Source organism: Hyla sarda, chromosome 9 (genome assembly GCF_029499605.1).
Source record: "Hyla sarda isolate aHylSar1 chromosome 9, aHylSar1.hap1, whole genome shotgun sequence".
Taxonomy (NCBI): domain Eukaryota; kingdom Metazoa; phylum Chordata; class Amphibia; order Anura; family Hylidae; genus Hyla; species Hyla sarda.
In genome coordinates this window covers 101,250,830-101,270,880 of record NC_079197.1, presented here as the reverse complement: position 1 = coordinate 101,270,880, position 20,051 = coordinate 101,250,830, and the positions used below count along the sequence as shown (strand labels likewise).

The following is a 20,051-nucleotide window of genomic DNA, read 5'->3' as shown; positions in this document are numbered from 1 at the left end:
GGCACTGTCAGATTTTAAAACTTTTTATGTAGTACATCTGGAGCACAGAGGAGTACTATCTGACAGGAGAGAGCACAGAGGAGTGCTATCAGACAGGAGAGAACACAGATGAGTACTATAAGACAGGAGAGAGCACAGAGGAGTACTATCAGACAGGAGAGAGCACAGAGGAGTACAATAAACCAGGAGAACGCACAGAGGAGTACTATCAGACAGGAGATATCACAGAGGAGTGCTATCAGACAGGAGAGAGCACAGAGGAGTACTATCAGACAGGAGAGATCACAGAGGAGTGCTATCAAACAGGAGAGAGCACAGAGGAGTACTATCAGACAGGAGAGAGCACAGAGGAGTACTATCAGACAGAAGAGAGCACAGAGGAGTACTATAAGCCAGGAGAGAGCACAGAGGAGTACTATCAGACAGGAGAGATCACAGAGGAGTGCTATCAGACAGGAGAGAGCACAGAGGAGTACTATCAGACAGGAGAGAGCCCAGAGGAGTACTATCAGACAGGAGAGAGCACAGAGGAGAACTATCAGATAGGAGAGAACACAGAGGAGTACTATCAGACGGGAGAGAGCACAGAGGAGTATTATCAGACATAATAGATCACAGAGGATTACTATCAGACAGGAGAGATCACAGAGGAGTACTATCAGACAGGACAAAGGAGTGCTATCAAACAGGAGAGAGCACAGAGGAGTACTATCAGACAGGAGAGAGCACAGAGGAGTACTATCAGACAGAAGAGAGCACAGAGGAGTACTATAAGCCAGGAGAGAGCACAGATGAGTACTATCAGACAGGAGAGATCACAGAGGAGTACTATCAGACAGGAGAGAGCACAGAGGAGTACTATCAGACAGGGGAGAGCACAGGGGAGTACTATCAGACAGGAGAGAGCACAGAGGAGTACTATCAGACAGGAGAGATCACAGAGGAGTACTATCAGATAGGAGAGAACACAGAGGAGTACTATCAGACGGGAGAGAGCACAGAGGAGTATTATCAGACATAATAGATCACAGAGGAGTACTATCAGACAGGAGAGATCACAGAGGAGTTCTATCAGACAGGACAGGGGAGTGCTATCAGACAGGAGAGAGCACAGAGGAGTACTATCAGACAGGAGAGAGCACAGAGGAGTACTATCAGATTGGAGGGAACACAGAGGAGTACTATCAGACAGGACAGAGGAGTGCTATCAGACAGGAGAGAGCACAGAGGAGTACTATCAGACAGGAGAGAGCACAGAGGAGTACTATCAGACATAATAGATCACAGAGGAGTACTATCAGACAGGACAGAGGAGTGCTATCAGACAGGAGAGAGCACAGAGGAGTACTATCAGACAGGAGAGAGCACAGAGGAGTACTATCAGACATAATAGATCACAGAGGAGTACTATCAGACAGGAGAGATCACAGAGGAGTACTATCAGACAGGACAGAGGAGTGCTATCAGACAGGAGAGAGCACAGAGGAGTACTATCAGACAGGAGAGAGCACAGAGGAGTACTATCAGACAGGAGAGATCACAGAGGAGTACTATCAGACAGGACAGAGGAGTGCTATCAGACAGGAGAGAGCACAGAGGAGTACTATCAGACAGGAGAGAGCACAGAGGAGTACTATCAGACAGAAGAGAGCACAGAGGAGTACTATAAGCCAGGAGAGAGCACAGAGGAGTACTATCAGACAGGAGAGATCACAGAGGAGTGCTATCAGACAGGAGAGAGCACAGAGGAGTACTATCAGACAGGAGAGAGCACAGAGGAGTACTATCAGACAGGAGAGAACACAGAGGAGTACTATCAGACGGGAGAGAGCACAGAGGAGTATTATCAGACATGATAGATCATTCAGTGGACCTGAAAGGTGATAAAGGTGAACCAGGACTTTCAGGCATCGGGCAGCCTGGCTTCCCTGGCCAAAAGGTATGACTTTCTGAGAATTTACTGATACTACCTGGTCATGTTTGAGGGTCATAGAGAGTTTGAGATCAGAGATGATTTTGGTTACCTGTACTATGAAGTGTTATTTAAATGGGCACTGTCAGATTTTAAAACTTTTTATGTAGTACATCTGGAGCACAGAGGAGTACTATCTGACAGGAGAGAGCACAGAGGAGTGCTATCAGACAGGAGAGAACACAGATGAGTACTATAAGACAGGAGAGAGCACAGAGAAATTCTATCAGACAGGATAGAGCACAGAGGAGTACAATAAACCAGGAGAACGCACAGAGGAGTACTATCAGACAGGAGATATCACAGAGGAGTGCTATCAGACAGGAGAGAACACAGATGAGTACTATAAGACAGGAGAGAGCACAGAGAAATTCTATCAGACGGGATAGAGCACAGAGGAGTACAATCAGACAGGGGAGAGCACAGAGGAGTCCTGTCAGGCAGGAGAGAGCACAGGGGAGTACTATCAGAGAGAAGAGAGCACAGAGGAGTACTATCAGACAGGAAAGAGCACAGAGGAGTGCTAGCTCACTGTTACGCCGCTCCTCCCCGAAGCGCTCGCAGCGTTTACCTGCTCGCAGCGCCCCGGTCAGACCCGCTGACCAGGAGCGCTGCGATAGTGTCCCTAGCAGGGATGCGATCCGCGATGCAGGACGCTGCCACTCGCAGTTCGCATCCCAGCCTCCTTACCAGACCCGTCCTCCGTCAGTTCAGTCCCGGCGCATGCGGCCCCGCTCCCTAGGGCGCGCGCTGGCTCTCTGCGATTTAAAGGGCCAGTGCGCCGCTGATTGGCGCCTGGTCCAAATCAGTGAATTCACCTGTGCACTGGTCTATATCACCTCACTTCCCCTTCCCTGTATTGCCGGATCTTGTTGCCATTGTGCCAGTGAAAGCGTTCCTTGTATGTCCCAAGCCAGTGTTCTAGACCTCCTGCCGTTGCCCCTGACTACGATCCTTGCTGCCTGCCCTGACCTTCTGCTACGTCCGACCTTGCTCTTGCCTAATCCCTTGTACCGCGCCTATCTCCGCAGTCAGTCGGGGTTGAGTCGCTATCGGGTGGAACGACCTGGGGGTTACCTGCCGCAGCAAGTCCATCCCGCTTTGCGGTGGGCTCTGGTGAATACCAGTAACCCCTTAGACTCCGTATCCCTGGTACGGCCCACGTCATCACCCCACTGACACAGAGGATCCACCACCAGTATCCCTACAGTATCCGGATCCTGACACTCACCCTCACTTACTGGACTTTGTTCATGCTTCAGCTTGGACAAAGCTATGATTTTAAAAGCCATAATTGTTACAAAAAGGAAATAACATTTCATATAGAAAGCTGCAACTCCCAGCATGCACGTTGGCTGTCGGTGACTGCTGAGAGTTGTAGTTTTGCAACAGCTGAAGGCACACTGGTTGTGAAACACAGAGTTTTTTTTTTTTTACTTAACTCAGTGTTTCACAACCGGTGTGCCTCCAGCTGTTGCAAACTACAACTCCCAGCATGCACCGGACATGCTGGGAGTTGTAGTTTTGCAACAGCTGGAGGCACACTGGTTGTGAAACACTGAGTTAAGTAGCAAACCATTGTGTCTCCAGCTGTTGCATAACTACAATCCCCAGCATTCCCAGCCAAAGTAGTATGCCTCCAGCTGTTGCAAAACTACAACTCCCAGCATGCACTGATAGACCTTACATGCTGAGAGTTGTAGTTTTTCAACAGCAGGATGTTCCCCCCCAATGTGAATGTACAGGGTACACTCACATGGGCGGAGGTTTACAGTAAGTATCCGGCTGCAAGTTTGAGCTGTGGCAAATTTTCTGCCGCAGCTCAAACTGCCAGCGAGAAACTACTGTGAACCCCCGCCCGTGCGACTGTACCCTAAAAACACTTCACTACACTAACACACAATAAAAGAAAAAGTAAAAAACACTACATATACACATACCCCTACACAGCCCCCCTCCCCTCCCCAATAAAAATGAAAAACGTCTGGTACGCCACTGTTTCCAAAACGGAGACTCCAGCTGTTGCAAAACAACTACTCCCAGTATTGCCAGACAGCCATTGACTGTCCAGGCATGCTGGGAGTTTTACAACAGCTGGAGGCACCCTGTTTGGGAATCACTGGCGTAGAATACCACTATGTAAGTCCCTAATTTAGGCCTCAAATGCGCATGGTGCTCTCACTTTGGAGCCCTGACGTATTTCAAGGCAACAGTTTAGGGTCACATATGGGGTATCGCCGTACTCGGGAGAAATTGTGTTACAAATTTTGTGGGGTATTTTCTGCTATTACCCTTTTTAAAAATGTTAAATCTTTGGGAAACCAAGCATTTTAAGTAAAAAAATATTTTTTTTTACATATGCAAAAGTCGTGAAACACCTGTGGGGTATTAAGGTTCATTTTACCCCTTGTTATGTTCCCCGAGGGGTCTAGTTTCCAAAATGGTATGCCATGTGTTTTTTTTTTTTGCTGTCCTGGCACCATAGGGGCTTCCTAAATGCGACATGCCCCCCGAGCAAAATTTGCTCTCAAAAAGCCAAATATGACTCCTTCTCTTCTGAGCATTGTAGTTCGCCCACAGTGCGCTTCAGGTCAACTTATGGGGTACCTCCATACTCAGAAGAGATGGGGTTACAAATTTTGGGGGGGGGTCTTTTCTGCTGATAACCCTTGCAAAAATGTGAAATTTGGGGGGGGGAAACACACATTTTAGTTAAAAATAAAAAACATTTTTTTACATATGCAAAAGTTGTGAAACCCCTGTGGGTATTTTCTGCTATTACCCTTTTTAAAAATGTTAAATCTTTGGGAAACCAAGCATTTTAAGTAAAAAAATATTTTTTTTTTACATAGGCAAAAGTCGTGAAACACCTGTGGGGTATTAAGGCTCATTGTATTCCTTATTACGTTCCTCAAGGGGTCTAGTTTCCAAAATGGTATGCCATGTGTTTTTTTTTTTTGCTGTCCTGGCACCATAGGGGCTTCCTAAATGCGGCATGCCCCCAGAGCAAAATTTGCTTTCATAAAGCCAAATGTGACTCCTTCTCTTCTAAGACCTGTAGTGCGCCAGCAGAGCACTTTTCACCCCCATATGGGGTGTTTTCTGAATCGGGAGAAATTGGGCTTCAAATTTTGGGAGTTATTTTCTGCTATTACCCTTTATAAAAATGTAAAATTTTTGGGAAACCAAGCATTTTAGGTAAAAATTTTTTTTATTTTTTTTTACATATGCAAAAGTCGTGAATCACCTGTGGGGTATTAAGGTTCACTTTACCCCTTGTTATGTTCCCCGATGGGTCTAGTTTGCAAAATGGTATGCCATGTGGGGTTTTTTTTTTTGCTGTTCTGGCACCATAGGGGCTTCCTAAAGGTGACATGCCCCCCAAAAACCATTTGTTGCTCCTTCCCTTATGAGCCCTCTACTGCGCCCGCCGAACAATTAACATAGACATATGAGGTATGTGCTTACTCGAGAGAAATTGGGTTTCAAATACAAGCAAAAATTTTCTCCTTTTTACCTCTTGCAAAATTTCAAAAATTGGGTCTACAAGAACATGCGAGTGCAAAAATTTATGAATTTTCTCCTTCACTTTGCTGCTATTCCTGTGAAACACCTAAAGGGTTAAAACACTTACTGAATGTGATTTTGAATACTATGGAGGGTGCAGTTTTTATAATGGGGTCATTTATGGGGTATTTCTAATATGAAGATCCTTCAAATCCACTTCAAAACTGAACTGGTCACTGAAAAATTGTGAGTTTGAAAATTTGGTGAAAAATTTGAAAATTGCTGCTGAGCTTTGAAGCCCTCTGGTGTCTTCCAAAAGCAAAAACTCATAAATTTTATGATGCGAACATAAAGTAGACATATTGTATTTGTGAATAAAAATAAAAGTTATTTGGAATATCCATTTTTCTTACAAGCAGAGAGCTTCAAAGTTTTTCATAAAATTTTGGAATTTTTCACCAAGAAAGGATGCAATTTACCACAAAAAAAATTACCACTATGTTAAAGTAGAATATGTCACGAAAAAACTATCTTGGAATCAGAATGATATGTAAAAGCATTCCAGAGTTATTAATGTTTAAAGTAACAGTGGTCAGATGTTCAAAAAACGCTCTGGTCCTAAGGTGTAAAATGGCTGGGTCCTTAAGGGGTTAAACAAACTAATTTTGGTGCATGTAGTGAAATAAAGAAAAACCTATATAAATTGGGTATCATTGTAACTGTATGGACCTACAGAATAAATATATGGTGTCATTTTTACCGAAAAGTGCACTGCATAGAATCGGAAGACCCCCAAACATTTTTTTCCCAATTTTACCCCACAAATATTTTTTTTCTGGGTTCGTTGTAAATTTTGTGGTGAAATGATTGATGATATGTCATTACAAAGTACAATTGGTGGCGCCAAAAATAAGCCCTCATATGAGTCTGTAGGTGCAAAATTGAAAGCGTTATGATTTTTTGAAAGTGATGAAGAAAAAAATGAAAGTTCAAAAACTGAAAAACCTGTTGTCCTTAAGGGGTTAAAGAAGTAAAATCCTGCAAGTCAGATTTATTGACCAATAGTTAAAATACAAAATAAATTGCTAATGTGTGTCAGCAAAGTAGGAGGAGTAAAAGTGGGGGGGATTTTGAGAGCGCTACTGTCAGATGGCGATAGTTGAAGTCAAGAAACGGTATGAGCCAGCACTTATGCAGGACTAACTTTTATTGAAAAAAGAAGTCAAGAAGTAAAAACAGGACAACACGTTTCGGCACTCGCTGGCGCCTTCCTCAAGTCCACAATCATAAATTTGTGTAGTCCTAGCCGGAGTTCCTGCGTCAGGTCTGTACATAATATGTGTCAGATTACCATGTGTAAAATTAAATATCAAATTATTCATTGATTCGAATGTACAAAAAAAATACACTGAATGTTTTGTATGATTTTATCTTTTACATATCGTGATATAAATAGTAAATGTGTGATTATTGAGTTAATGTATACAGTACCTTTTATTTTGTTTAGGGAGAACCTGGACCTGCTGGGTTTCCAGGTACGCCAGGTACTAAAGGTGAAGCAGGAAGCCCTGGACTGCCTGGATTACCAGGAGTATCAGGTCCTAAAGGAGATCCAGGTGCCCCAGGATTTTCAGGTACCTTGAAAAGATTGATATCTGAAACTTATTTGCATGTCAGATATACAGTAAACTATAAACAATAAAGGATTCACATTGTTCCAGGAAGAGGTAGATTTTTAATTGGTAGCATTCTCGGGTACATATATCTACCTAATTGATTAACTTTTGTTTTTAATAATAATAATAATAATAATAACATATATATATATATATGAGTAAGTCCACTTTTTATATGTCATTCACAATGCGATATGAGTAATATTTTAGATTTCTTTTTGTGGTGATATCATTTTATTCACCATTTTTTGCATTATAAATCATTTTTTAAAAGGGTAAAATGAATTTATTGTTTTTTTTATTTAAAACTTTCTTATTCCTTACATTTTTTTCCCCACTTTAGTAAAACAATGCAATACCATTTCTAGTGCAGTGTATATTTTCCAGCAATTTAGACCCTGCAAATGCGTATCACAGATGCATGGGGGCTTTGGGTATGACAACAATCCATTGGCACCGCACAGTCATGTTGTGAGGGCGCATTACATTACAATTACATCCTAAGGTGGGAAGTGGTTGGTAAGGACCTGGGATTACAACAGACTTGGCACTGATGCAGGCAGTATGTAGAAGTGTAGTAATTGAAGAGGGAAGGGGTCAGGAAATGAGAAGGTGAAGGACTTGTTGTGACTGACGCAGCTCCATAACATGACAATGCTGAAAAAAATTTCTGTTAGTAAATTAGGAGAAATTAGAGACCTGTATCCCAAAAGGCTCCACATATGTATTGCACATGATGTCTTAAAAGCACCATGAAATGATTTTTTGAATGTTCACTTCAATACGGTGTTTTTGCTTTTTTTTTTAATCATTTTTAGGTGCTCCAGGTCTTCCGGGATCAAAAGGACTTGATGGACCTCCAGGAAACTCTGGTGGTCCGGGCTCACCTGGACCAAGGGGTAAAAAAATTATTGTAAAGCTTGCATACATTATTTGGACAAATATGTGTTCATGCTACTTGACTTTAGTAAGGGTTATTTTTCTAGCTGATATACAATATTTATGAACGACATCTTTTCACCCTCGAGGAAAACAAAGAAATCAATGAAAGGATTTGATATCTGAACTAATTCACCTTTGATATTTAAGATACAGTCAGCCCAATAATGTACTCCATGAGGAAAAGAGCATTTATGAAATATATGAGCAGTTTACAGAGAAAGTTCTTTATAAGTACTTTTATAAAATGTTGTTTTTTATAGCTTATGTTGTGTAGTTGTCACCATTGCTTTGGTTGAGCAGTATGCCTTTTTACCCACCAATATATAGTAATGGAGCATTGTTCAGCCATCAGCTAGTTTTAATGCTCATTATATTCCTTGTTCTTTACACAATCATGAATACCAATCTGTTGCACACTTTTCTGTTACTTGTCTTTATACAGTATGTGTAGGATTGTGATATCTGAAGGCCAAATTTTAGCTTAATAGATATGTCGATAAAGCAAAGTAATATGCTAATAAACTTTAGCGCTAACTGTATGGGAGGGTCACTAGGCTGCAGATCCAGACTTCACCTATGACAGCCACTTTCCTGGAGTTCAAATGATGGCTTGCCTTACTCAGATGCCCCAAAGTCTTAATGGTAGAGCAGGATAGGAAAACCTACCAGCAATTGCACAAGAAATATACAAAAGCACGTATGAATAATTAATAAGTAACTGCTCACTAAGATGATTGTGGCAGATAGAGGTAGTTGTATCAACATCATGATTTAGCAGACACACACCGATTGGTGGAATAACGGAGTCCAACAGCAATGTGAACAAGGCCTAATATGGGAGTAAAAGGGGACAGTATTGACAACCTCTCAGTCTTTTATATATCAGTAATATCTTATAAAAGTGTAATTGGTTAGTGAACATGGTGGAACAGAAGAACTGATTAGATTTGCTCACCAATAACAAAGTATTAAATACAATGCATCTTTAGATTTACTCTTATTTTATTACGATTTTTTTGTTACAGTAACATAATACACACATATGCAAGGAATCATCACAAAAAAAAAAAAAAATATATATATATATATATATATATATATACATTAGATTCCAGCTACCCATTGCTTTCCCTGAAGTACCTATCTACAGCCTAACTGGCATAAGTCTACTTGCAAAATAAGAAAAGAAAAAAAAGAAGAAAGAGAAGAAAAAAAATACATGGCATATTTAGGCTATAGTTTTATTATAAGCATTGACACATTTAATATATTTTGTAGGGGATGCTGGGCGCTCTGGGCCTCCAGGACCTCCAGGTGAAAAGGGTCAACCAGGCCAAGATGGAATTCCTGGCCCTGCTGGCCTAAAAGGAGAACCAGGTCTGTGACTGTCAATTGTGACCATAACTTCTCATCAGCCTGATTTTTTTTAAAAATGTTTTATGCTTCTGTTTCAGGACTACCAGGCTTTGGGACACCAGGAACGCCTGGACTTCCTGGGACTCCAGGTATTTACATATGTCTCAAAAGGTTTCACGTGCTACCAAAGAACACTGAGCACTTCTATACATAGAAATTATATCTGGTATTAATTTATTTCTTATAGCAACACATTTACTCTGTATTTTATTACTACACATGAAGGCCACAGGGACAAGTCTTCCTTAGCTTATATGTAGTAGAAATGCCCCCATTACATTTCTTTTTGTTAAATAGCGTTTTCATGAATAATTGAAATATAGCCCGGTCTTCATTGTCTAAGGATTAGGCAATGGTTGAACCATTTTTTTAGCTACATTATTTGTATTTTATGTCCTTTTACCCCTTTTTTCTGCTCCTAAGCACTTTACATTGCTCTCTAAAGCAGAGTATTGTGAACCTCATCTAGAGACAGTACTATAAACCAATAGGTTGCCAGCCACGATATGATTGCCTGTCCCTCTATGTATACATACTTATATGTATTATAATCATATATGTTTGCGAGCCACTAACTAATTCTTTAGTCCAGCATCCTTCCCCTACATGTTCTAGCTACACCTATGTGTTCTTTATTTTGCAGCTACTTGTGTAGATTTATAGTGATGATTATTATACCAAAATAAATCTACAAGGATACTAAATGAGCAAACCTGATAGGAAGTGCTGAAAAGCCTGAAAGAACAATTCACCACACAGTCATAGGCAGATAGTAATGTAACTGATCACCAAGACAAATGCTGGCTGACATTAAAGGGGTACTCCGCTGCTCAGCGTTTGGAACAAACTGTTCCGAAAGCTGGAGCCAGCTCTGGGAGCTCGTGACGGTTTGTTCCAAACACTGAGCAGCGGAGTACCCCTTTAAGAATAGTATGACAACTAAGAAAATACAGCAGCTTGTAGATCCATAAGATGAGAAGAGGAAAAGTTAGGTAACTTTACTATGGCAAGTAGCAAAGGCAAGAGATCAGCAATCCTATGGCTGATAGCAGAGGCAGGAGAATGACAATCCTGCAGCTGTTAGCAGAGGCAGTAGAACAGCAATCATAAAACTGGTAGCAGAGGTAGCAATCCTAAAGCTGGTAACAGAGACAGCAGAGAAGCGATCTTGTGGCTGAAAGCAGAGGCATATTCTGTACATTGCAGTGAACTTTTAAAGATGGCCTCACCACCACTTCCAATGTTCAGTCTTGGTGAAAGGATGATTCACCACTTCCAAAATGAAACTTCAGCTGTATTGAAATAACCAGCAAAACATTACCCAAGTGTTGGCACACATAAAAGTCCATCAGAATCTTTTCAAGCGCATGCCCGCTTTTCATTACTGAAAATAAAGCCGAAGTTTTGTTTTGGAATTGCTGGATTAACCTTTCTTCATTGCTTATGCACCTGGCTGAGATGCGTACCCAACCACCTGGAAGGAAGCGAACTGGACTATGGTTGAGTTTTACACAGAGCACTGCCTTGATGTCTCTGTTACTAAAGATGGATTAAACCTACCAGCAGTGAACGGCAAATTCAGTAGGAGAGAGACCCTTAGTAAAACTTTAGACACATTTTTTTCAGTGTAAAAAAAAGCTAAATGTTTAATGGAAGTGCATTGCATCTTGGATACTGCTCACATATATTGTTGAATAAGCGTGAGTTGTATTAAAAGTTAATGATCATTTCAATGTATTTCATTTTGTTTTGTATTTGCAGGTGCAAAGGGTGAGCCAGGATTTTCTGGTCCCCCCGGATCTCCTGGATTTCCTGGCACTAAAGGAGACAGTGGTTATCCTGGACGTCCAGGTAGCACAGGACCACCAGGACAACCAGGTCTCCCTGGACTAGCCACACCAGGTCCTAAAGGAAATACTGGACCACCAGGACCTCCCGGACGCTCAGGTAAAAACATTTACTCTTATATCACTGTGAGTAATTATTTTGCTACCAGCTATTTAGTTTCAGAATCAATTTTTATTTCTCACACCAAAAGGTAAAATATCATTGAAATCTAGTAACTCACCAATAGCAAAACTACACAATAAAAATATTGAGTTTCAATAAATACAATACAGTAATATAGGATACAACAGAAGCACACAATATAAAAATGGATTTGTAGATAATAATAAGTAAAATGTGATTGTTGCTTCTGTTGCTGAAAGGCTAATAGCTGGTAGCCAAAAAACAATTCAAAAAAGAGCACTTGTTTCAGCATGATGTCACTGAAATAAGCTAGTGAGCACAAATAGCCTTGGCACAATCTATGGCAATTCCGTTCATGGTCACCCAATCAATGAACATAGTGAGCACGTGTGAAAAAAAATCATTGCCTTCTACACTGTGAAATCCATGGGGGCACAGAAGCATGAACAAATTTGGAGCCTTGTGTCTGCGATTCTAATTCCCGCACTCCATTGACTTCATCTCATTGCATTATACAGCGGAATCCACTGAACATCAGTCCTCACTTTGCGTTCCATTTTTGCGTGCAGCATCTTCATATATTTGTTATCTCATTTGTACAAGGACAACATGACTGACTCCCTGTGTGTGTATAGGAATGCTATTAAAGTAAATGGATATATACATTGGATGAAGGTCACTTGCCAATAAACACATTGTTTGCTTCTTTTGTTACTTCTATTGAAGAGTGAAGACTAGTAACAATTATATATTTCTTTAAGTTATACTAGTAGTCATTGACATCTCATTAGCTTTAGAGCTGCTATTCTGAATTGTTACGGCACTGCTTTTTTTATTGTCAGAAGTACATATAAGAATTATTATGTTGTCTGCATTTAGATAGTAAACACCTATAGCAAAAAGTAACCAAGTCAGATCACTGCATATCTTCTAGGATAAAAACTTCACCTCCCATATTGAGAGGATGATAGACTGTACAGGCTCTGAAACATCAAGGGTTACTAGGGGTTTAAGCTGGGAGTCCATTATAATGTCTTAATACATTCAGTACAATATATGTTTAGCACAATATAGCAGATTTGTACAGCAAGCTCTTAAATATATCAGCATTTGATAATTATACATCGTAAAAAAAACATCAATTGGAGTCAGTTTGGAAGTGACATCTTGTACTTATGTCTTGTATGAGAAAGCAGATCATTAGTTCTCTCCAACAGACAATCTGCAGCGCCCGTGTTCAGTGAGAAAAGTCTAGCACATCCCTGCTCAGTCATGCTCTCCTTGTAAGCCTTGTATTTATTGCATGTATTGTGGGAAAGAACCATTTTGTCTTGTTTATTTGTGCATGTGCTAATGTGGATAAAGCAAGCTATTATCAGTGTTCACAAAGGTCAGCAATTCGGCCCTTTGTCCCACAGGCCAATAGGACATGTTGTTAAAATGCTGCATGTGCGATGCTTTGGTGTGAAGTCCGACATCAATTACAAAAACAGACAAAAAAAGCATAAAATACAAACTGGTAGATGAGGTTATCTAAAGACTATTCTATGATGCTGATAAAACCAGTATTACATAGATGATGCTCTACTGTATTGTCCAAAGATCACTGTTGTAATACAATGCAGTAAGCATTCTCCCCTTCAGTTCTGCATCATATTTTGTAACAACACTGATAATAATTTGTTTCCACTGGTACGTTTGGGACTTGCTGAAATAAAATATATGTAACCAGAATGTAGGATTTGTTTTTGTTGAATATTTCTAACAATCTTCGTGTTTCCCCCTCATTCATCTAATGATCAATATGGAAATGGATATTTGAATTGTGATCTCACTTCCAGGCCCTGAAGGTCAGCCCTTAAATGCTAGATTATTGCATGTAAACTGACAATGTTAAATCACTGGCTATTTTCAGGAACAGTGGTCTATGGTATGCCAAGTCATTGATTTACCAATTCACATCACATGTATCAGTGTCATTGTACATGCTAGGGCGCTTACTGAACCATGCCTTTGTGTGAATAAGTAGTTTATCATATTGCTGTACAGTGCTCCCTCAACATGTAACATTACATGGTTCCAGAATGAGTATTGTATGCTGAAAATATTATTTGATGAAAACAGGAAATTGGTTCCGAGGTCTCCGAAATGTGAGCAGGTGGCTTAGTTTGTTGTGTAATGCAGTGTTTTCCAACCTTTTTTGGCTCGTGACATTTTTTTTCGTGGGGAACCCCTACTGAAGTTGACGAGCAAAAAAAAAAAAAAAAAAAAGGGAAACGGCCGCAATGCACAATATCTATTTATCTGTGGGTATGTAGATTACAATGCTGCTTTATACAGCAACTCACAAATATCTTCTAGAATGTCTTCTAAAATCTGCATCGTTCCCTTCCATCTGGTCCGGGAACACAGTCCAGGGTCGGGGGAAGGATAGTCCGAGGGCCAGTGCACCATCCCCTGCATTTATCCCTTTCCCGGCCTGTGCACCTGTGACTCACTCACGGCACCGCAGGGGGGAGGGGGACGCTGTGTGTGCAATGCGCACGTAGGCTTCCCTTCCCCTCTGCACCGCCATGATTCACAGGCGCAGGCGGGGCGGGGGATTTAAAAAATAAATAAATAAAAATTACCTGCTGGTAATGAAACACCGGGGTTGGGAATCACTGGTGTAGTGGTTACTTGTTCTCTTCAATGGGAGCTGAGCTGCAGTTACCTATCACTGCCACTACACAATGAACAAAGCCATCTGCATCCAGCCCCATTCATTGTACATATGCCGGAGCCTCTGGTCGGTACTCCACCAGTGACACATTAATGGCCTATCCTGAGGATAGAAAGCCAATTTAATAGTCTTGGAAAACTCCTTTAATCACTTTCTACACTGATGGGAGCATTTTCAGGGTCTGTTCTTGACCTTTTGATGCTGCTGAGATTGTTGTTTAAGGCTCCATTCTCAACACGTTTTGGGGCTATGTCGCTGGTATACCTTATGATTCTGACAAAAAGGTAATCAAAGTGTATATAGAAGCACGAAGTGTGTCTATTGACTTTAATAGATCAAGTGCAGTCAACTAGTCATTGTGTTTGGTTTCCCAAAGGTGTACTTTTTTTCTAAAAAATAAAGATATTGCTGTATTACCCATAATGCTGCATTATTTACTTATAAACCCAGCAGAATAATGATGTACTCTACTGTACGTCAGTCATTGTTAAAGTGTACCTGTCCTTTAAAAAACACTTTTGACAGATGTTGACAAACACACAAACCAAATTGGCTGAATCTTTATTCACTTTAAAAAGGATATTTACTTGAAAAAGGATATCCATACAAAATGTGTGCAGGGGTACAGAGATTGATTGGTTTACATGCACTCTGCACTTTATATGCCCAGCTTTAGTTAAGATGAACGCATCTATTAGAATGAGATCCATGTGGACTGTTTTCTTACAGTGCGACATAGTCAGGATGAAGCCTGGTATTCCTTCACTTTTTCATTTTCATAGTATAGAATTATGGCTGTTCCTCTGTGCGTATTATAGCATATGTCTTTTCTTTCGGTCTCTTTGTGTGTAAAATAGATGTGAGCATAGCCTCAAATTGTAAAGGAGTATTCTGGTATCAATGGGAATTATAACATCCAAACATCAATATATTAAAGGAGTACTCCGGTGATTTTTTTAAAACAACTGGTGCCAGAAAGTTAAACAGATTTGTAAATTATTTCTATTAAAAAATCTTAATGCTTCCTGTACTTATTAGCTGCTGAATACTACAGTGGAAATTATTTTCCGTTTGAAACACAGAGCTGCCTGCTGACATCATGAGCACAGTGCTCTCTGCTGACATCTCTGTCCATTTTAGGAACTGTCCAGAGTAAAAGGAAATCTCCAAGCAAACATATGCTGTTCTGGACAGTTCCTAAAATGGACAGAGATGTCAGCAGAGAGCACTGTGCTCATGATGTCAGCAGACAGCTCTGTGTTTAAAAAAGAAAAGAACTTCCTCTGTAGTATTCAGCAGCTAATAAGTACAGGAAGGATTAAGATTTTTTAATAGAAGTCATTTACAAATCTGTTTAAATTTCTGGCACCAGTTGATTTAAAAAAAAAAAAAAACGTTTTTCACCGGAGTACCCCTTTAATACATTTCGAGCAGGAATAACAGAGGAACAGCAATGCATTCTGAAGAAAGATAATCAAGATCTGACATTTTATTCTAGATACTATTATTTACAGGGTTGTCCCGAATTAGAAAAACGCTGCATCTTTTGTGCAAAAACAGTGCCACTCTTCTCCCACTCTATGTAGTACTGCAGCTCAGTCCCTTTCACTTCAATGGAGCTGAGCTGCAATACCAGACACAACCTGAGGCCATGAGTGAAGAAAGAAAGATGCAGCATTTTTCTTATCCTGGACAACGCCTTTAAGTAAAACTAACACGACAGGAGAGGTCCTCTATGAAGGACTCTCCCCGAGTCATATTATTTTAATCAAATGTATTATCAATTAATAGTATTATCAGTATTTTGTGCCCCTGGCATAAGTACCATAGCTGTGTCAGCATATGATGTGTTTTGTCAAAAGACAAGCTAAGCAGCGTGGTGGTTAGTTATATTCTGACAGAGTTTTTATTCAAGCCACCTACTTCTGACAAGTGACTGAGGAAGAACTGTATGTTCTTTTTAAATTATAGGTCAACCTGGAAATATCACATTTGCACAGAGAAATGGGTATCATGCCATGGCCAGTCCCTGTTCAGAGATGTCTGGGCTTCTGTAATTGTTATAATTAGGTTGTGCAAATTACCTAGTTAAAACAATTATTAGTTTCACCTCACAGAATACAGTACGTGATTTACTCTGTGGAACTCAGAAACTCAGTTTCACTGGAAAACTGTGGAAGGGGGGCAGCACAGACTGGCCTGCCTGGGGGTCCAACATAGCATCCACTAATACAAAGATTTTAGTGTATCAGTGTAAGCTTAAGCAATGGCACATACATTAAATGCATGAAATTAGAAAAGAAGCAATTCAGATTTTCTCAACAGATAACAGGTTACCGCTTTGCAGTTTGGGTAATGGTCATGAAGGGGGTTTCTGAGATTTTGCACATATGGTTACAATAACAGACAATAATGTTATAATGCTGGGTTTATGTCATAGTGGGTCATTGTGTACATTTCTATAGGCCCCCTTTCTGTAGGGCAGGCTAAGTTGATGAGTTATAAGAAATATCGCTCAGCAGCCATGAAGGTGGGGATAATGAAATGACACTATCCATATTTAAGCCATATTTTCTGAATCATTCAAAGCGAACCTGCCAGATCAATTTGAGTGTACAGTGCTATGAAATCTGTGTGTGCTTTTTAAATTAATTTTTAATATGTTTAAAAACCTGCATAGTAGTTGATAGTTGATTTTAGTGTTCACTGCTGTTATTGAGCCACTGAGACTCCCTCATGGTGCACAGCTATTTCTCATTCTCTCCATTTCAGAAGGAAGCTCCAGAGCTGGGCTGTTTGTAGTACACAAGTTTCCCTTAATTGTCTGACCAATAACAGCACAGTGTCTATTCCTTTCTGCTTTGCTATAATAGTGTTATAGTGAAAGTGCACTGCATTATACAGACTGACACTGTGCTTAGGCATGATTTACAGTACTATGGATGGCATGTGGAGGGAAAAGAGATGACTGATGCAATGGCTTTACAAGGTCCTATGTGAGTAGAAAAGAAACAAGAATTAAAGCAAGGAAGGGGTTACACTAAGCACTCAACTGATACCGCAGATTAGAGAGAAGCCTTCATTTCCGGGGCAGTGTGGATCCTCTGGAGGATAAAGACATGCTCAAAGGAGGTACACATCTATGCTCTCTTCTGCATGGAGCAGTATCTAAACCTTACCCCTACATCCATTAAACGTAGGAAAGTTGTATGAAATAGCAGTGACCTTTTAAATCCATATTCTCTTTAGCACAAGTCCCAAATGATACCACTCATCTAAGTTTCAGCCATTTTTACAAAATCTGACAACTCAAACAATCTAACATGGCAATGACTTGGCATACCATGACAGTGTCAGACAGTGTCACACACTACTATGTAATGTCACACAGCCTTCAATACGTCACTGTTATGACTTAGTTACAAGGTTGTTAAGGCATAGCTGAAGTATTGAAATCTGTTTATACCCAAGTTAGGTGAGTTCTTGATGACTTTTCTGTCTACTGTCCTATAATGTGTTAGAATTGTCATCATGAATAAGTGATAATGTTCCCAGTACTAATAAGTTATATAGTAGAGAGCTATGTAATTTGTCTATATAATCACTTGCATTATTTATAAAGCTTTTTATGATTTTGTGCCATACATGGGAAACATTTCCATATACTTGTGAAAACGAGATCATAAATAATGTACACGTTTTATGTGGTTTGTTGTCATACTAAAGGATGGGCAGGATCTCCTAATGAAAATAATGTCTCATGTTTACAGAGAAAAAACAGCATACCACCCCAGTCAGGTTTTTGCTAGTAAAAATTATAATTTTACAATGCACTTGGCACATAGTTCCATTCTTGTAATTTGTAGTAAATATGTTTGTACAGATAATCAATGACTTACTACAAAATACAATACAAAATATATATGTAGGCAAGAGGGGACTGTAGAAGGAGTGAACCGTAATACCAAAATGGTCACCACACCGGGAAATCAAGTTACTTTGTTTATAAGCAGACAAAATAGTTTGAACATAGATGTTTGTATACATGGTAATAACTAAGAGAGTTCTGTGAGAGTACATTCTAACATTGTGGTTACCACATATTGGCAAAACCAATGGCTGAACAATATATTGGCAACATTGTATAATCATTGGGCACTGCATGTGGGCCTGGTTTTGTCAACAAGTGGCAACCGCAGCACGAAGATGTACCCTTATAGGGCAAAGCGATATCATTAAAGGGTACTCCACCGGAAACATCTTATCACCTATCCAAAGGATAGGGGATAAGATTTTAGATCACGGGGGTCCTGCCGCTGGGGACCCCCGCAATCTCCATGCCGACAGCAGCAGCAACAGTAACTCAGAAGCTTGCAGCTTCCACATTCATGATGTCATACCACGCCCCTTTCATTCAGGTCAATGGGAGGGGGCGTGACGGCTAGTACCCCCCGCAATCTAACATCTTATCCCCTATCCTTTTGATAGTGGATAAGATGTTTGTGGTGGAGTACCCCTTTAAGGTTGCTTTTCATGATAAATATATTGTTCTGTAACTACGCTAAGGGTAGGTTGCAAGATTTCTGGTTTGAGTCTCCTGCTGCGGAGTTACCACAATAGAATTACCACAGCCAGAAATCTGCAGCAGATTACAATGACCTCAATGAGGTCTGTTGCAGATTTTCACGAGTTGCAAGTAACCTGCCCATGTAAACATACCCTAAGAGAGCCTTGCTGAACCCAAACACTGATCTTTAAAAAATGTGTGTCTTAAGAGAAATTAGAGAATTGTCTTAAGTAAACTAATTCTTGAAATTAAGTATGGCCTTCCATGGGAACAAGCAGAAGAGGGATCCTATAGCTGGTTTTCCTGCTATCACTGATCATAAGCTCAGCTCATGTATTAGATGTGATTTGTAGCTCACTGCATCTGCCAATTCTGCTCTACAGAGCCGCATCAAAACAACATAGTACTTACAAATTCAGTCTAAATGCTTTTTGAAGTGCAATTACAATCTATTTTTTATGCTCTGTTTTATGTGTGTTTTATATGTAAATTTACAGAAAATAATTACAATTCAGTTTTGGTGGGGAATTGGAAATACTGTTCTCCTGTCCTTTTCCCAATACATGGGTCCACTAAATCCATACAGTGAGGGTATGTTCACATGGGAAAAAAAATCTAAATGAAAAACACCTAAAAATCTGCATGGAATTTGCTGTGGATCCTTTGGTGCTGATTTTGAGGTGGTTTCTTGCGTGGTTTTTCTAGTGTTTTGTTTTTTTCCCCAGCCACTATTGAATTCAATGTGAGTTTCCAAGCAATAACAAAAGGTGACATTTCACTTCTTTTTTCAGTGCAGACATTTTCAGCACTGTTTATTGAAACCACATGTTTTTTGAACATTTCACATTAAAGTCAAAAAGAGCTGGAAAATGCAGCATTTTTGCCCATGTAAACATACCCTAATTACTGATCAAGGATGCCTAAAGCTCTCTCTTAACCATGTGTGTACATCAGGTGTATATGCTGGATATGTTGAATAAATCCATAGACTGTGTGGACTAGACTTATATCAGAGTGTCTAGGTTTCCACACTGGTTTATTTGAGCATTTTTTGGAAAACTGTGCAGTTTTTGAGCCAAAGTCAGAAGTGGATTCAGTGGGATGGAGCAGTATAAGTATTTACTGTATATTTTCCATTCCTTTTGAATACAATTCTGACTTTGACTGAAAAACTGCAGTGTCAGTTTTCCAAAAAATGCTAAAAAAAACTAAATCTGTGTGGAAACGTAACCTAACGGTAATCTGTCGGTTGGGTTTTCATAGTGTAACTATTAAAGA

The 20,051-nt window shown here is 40.1% G+C and overlaps 1 protein-coding gene across 2 annotated transcripts in view; it reads left to right on the top strand.

Annotated features, from left to right (window-relative positions):
• Positions 1 to 20,051, top strand: part of COL4A5 (collagen type IV alpha 5 chain) — a 197,305-nt gene that overhangs the window by 151,363 nt on the left and 25,891 nt on the right. Inside the window, exons 37-42 of one of the 2 annotated variants that reach the window (XM_056538787.1) lie at positions 6,987 to 7,113; positions 7,974 to 8,054; positions 9,376 to 9,474; positions 9,552 to 9,602; positions 11,275 to 11,460; positions 13,326 to 15,173. In XM_056538787.1, coding sequence (XP_056394762.1) covers positions 6,987 to 7,113; positions 7,974 to 8,054; positions 9,376 to 9,474; positions 9,552 to 9,602; positions 11,275 to 11,460; positions 13,326 to 13,372 — 591 coding nt within the window. In that variant the 3' untranslated portion in view covers positions 13,373 to 15,173. Of the gene's footprint in view, positions 1 to 6,986; positions 7,114 to 7,973; positions 8,055 to 9,375; positions 9,475 to 9,551; positions 9,603 to 11,274; positions 11,461 to 13,325; positions 15,174 to 20,051 lie in introns of those variants that run through there. The other variant, XM_056538786.1, reaches the window with a different exon arrangement.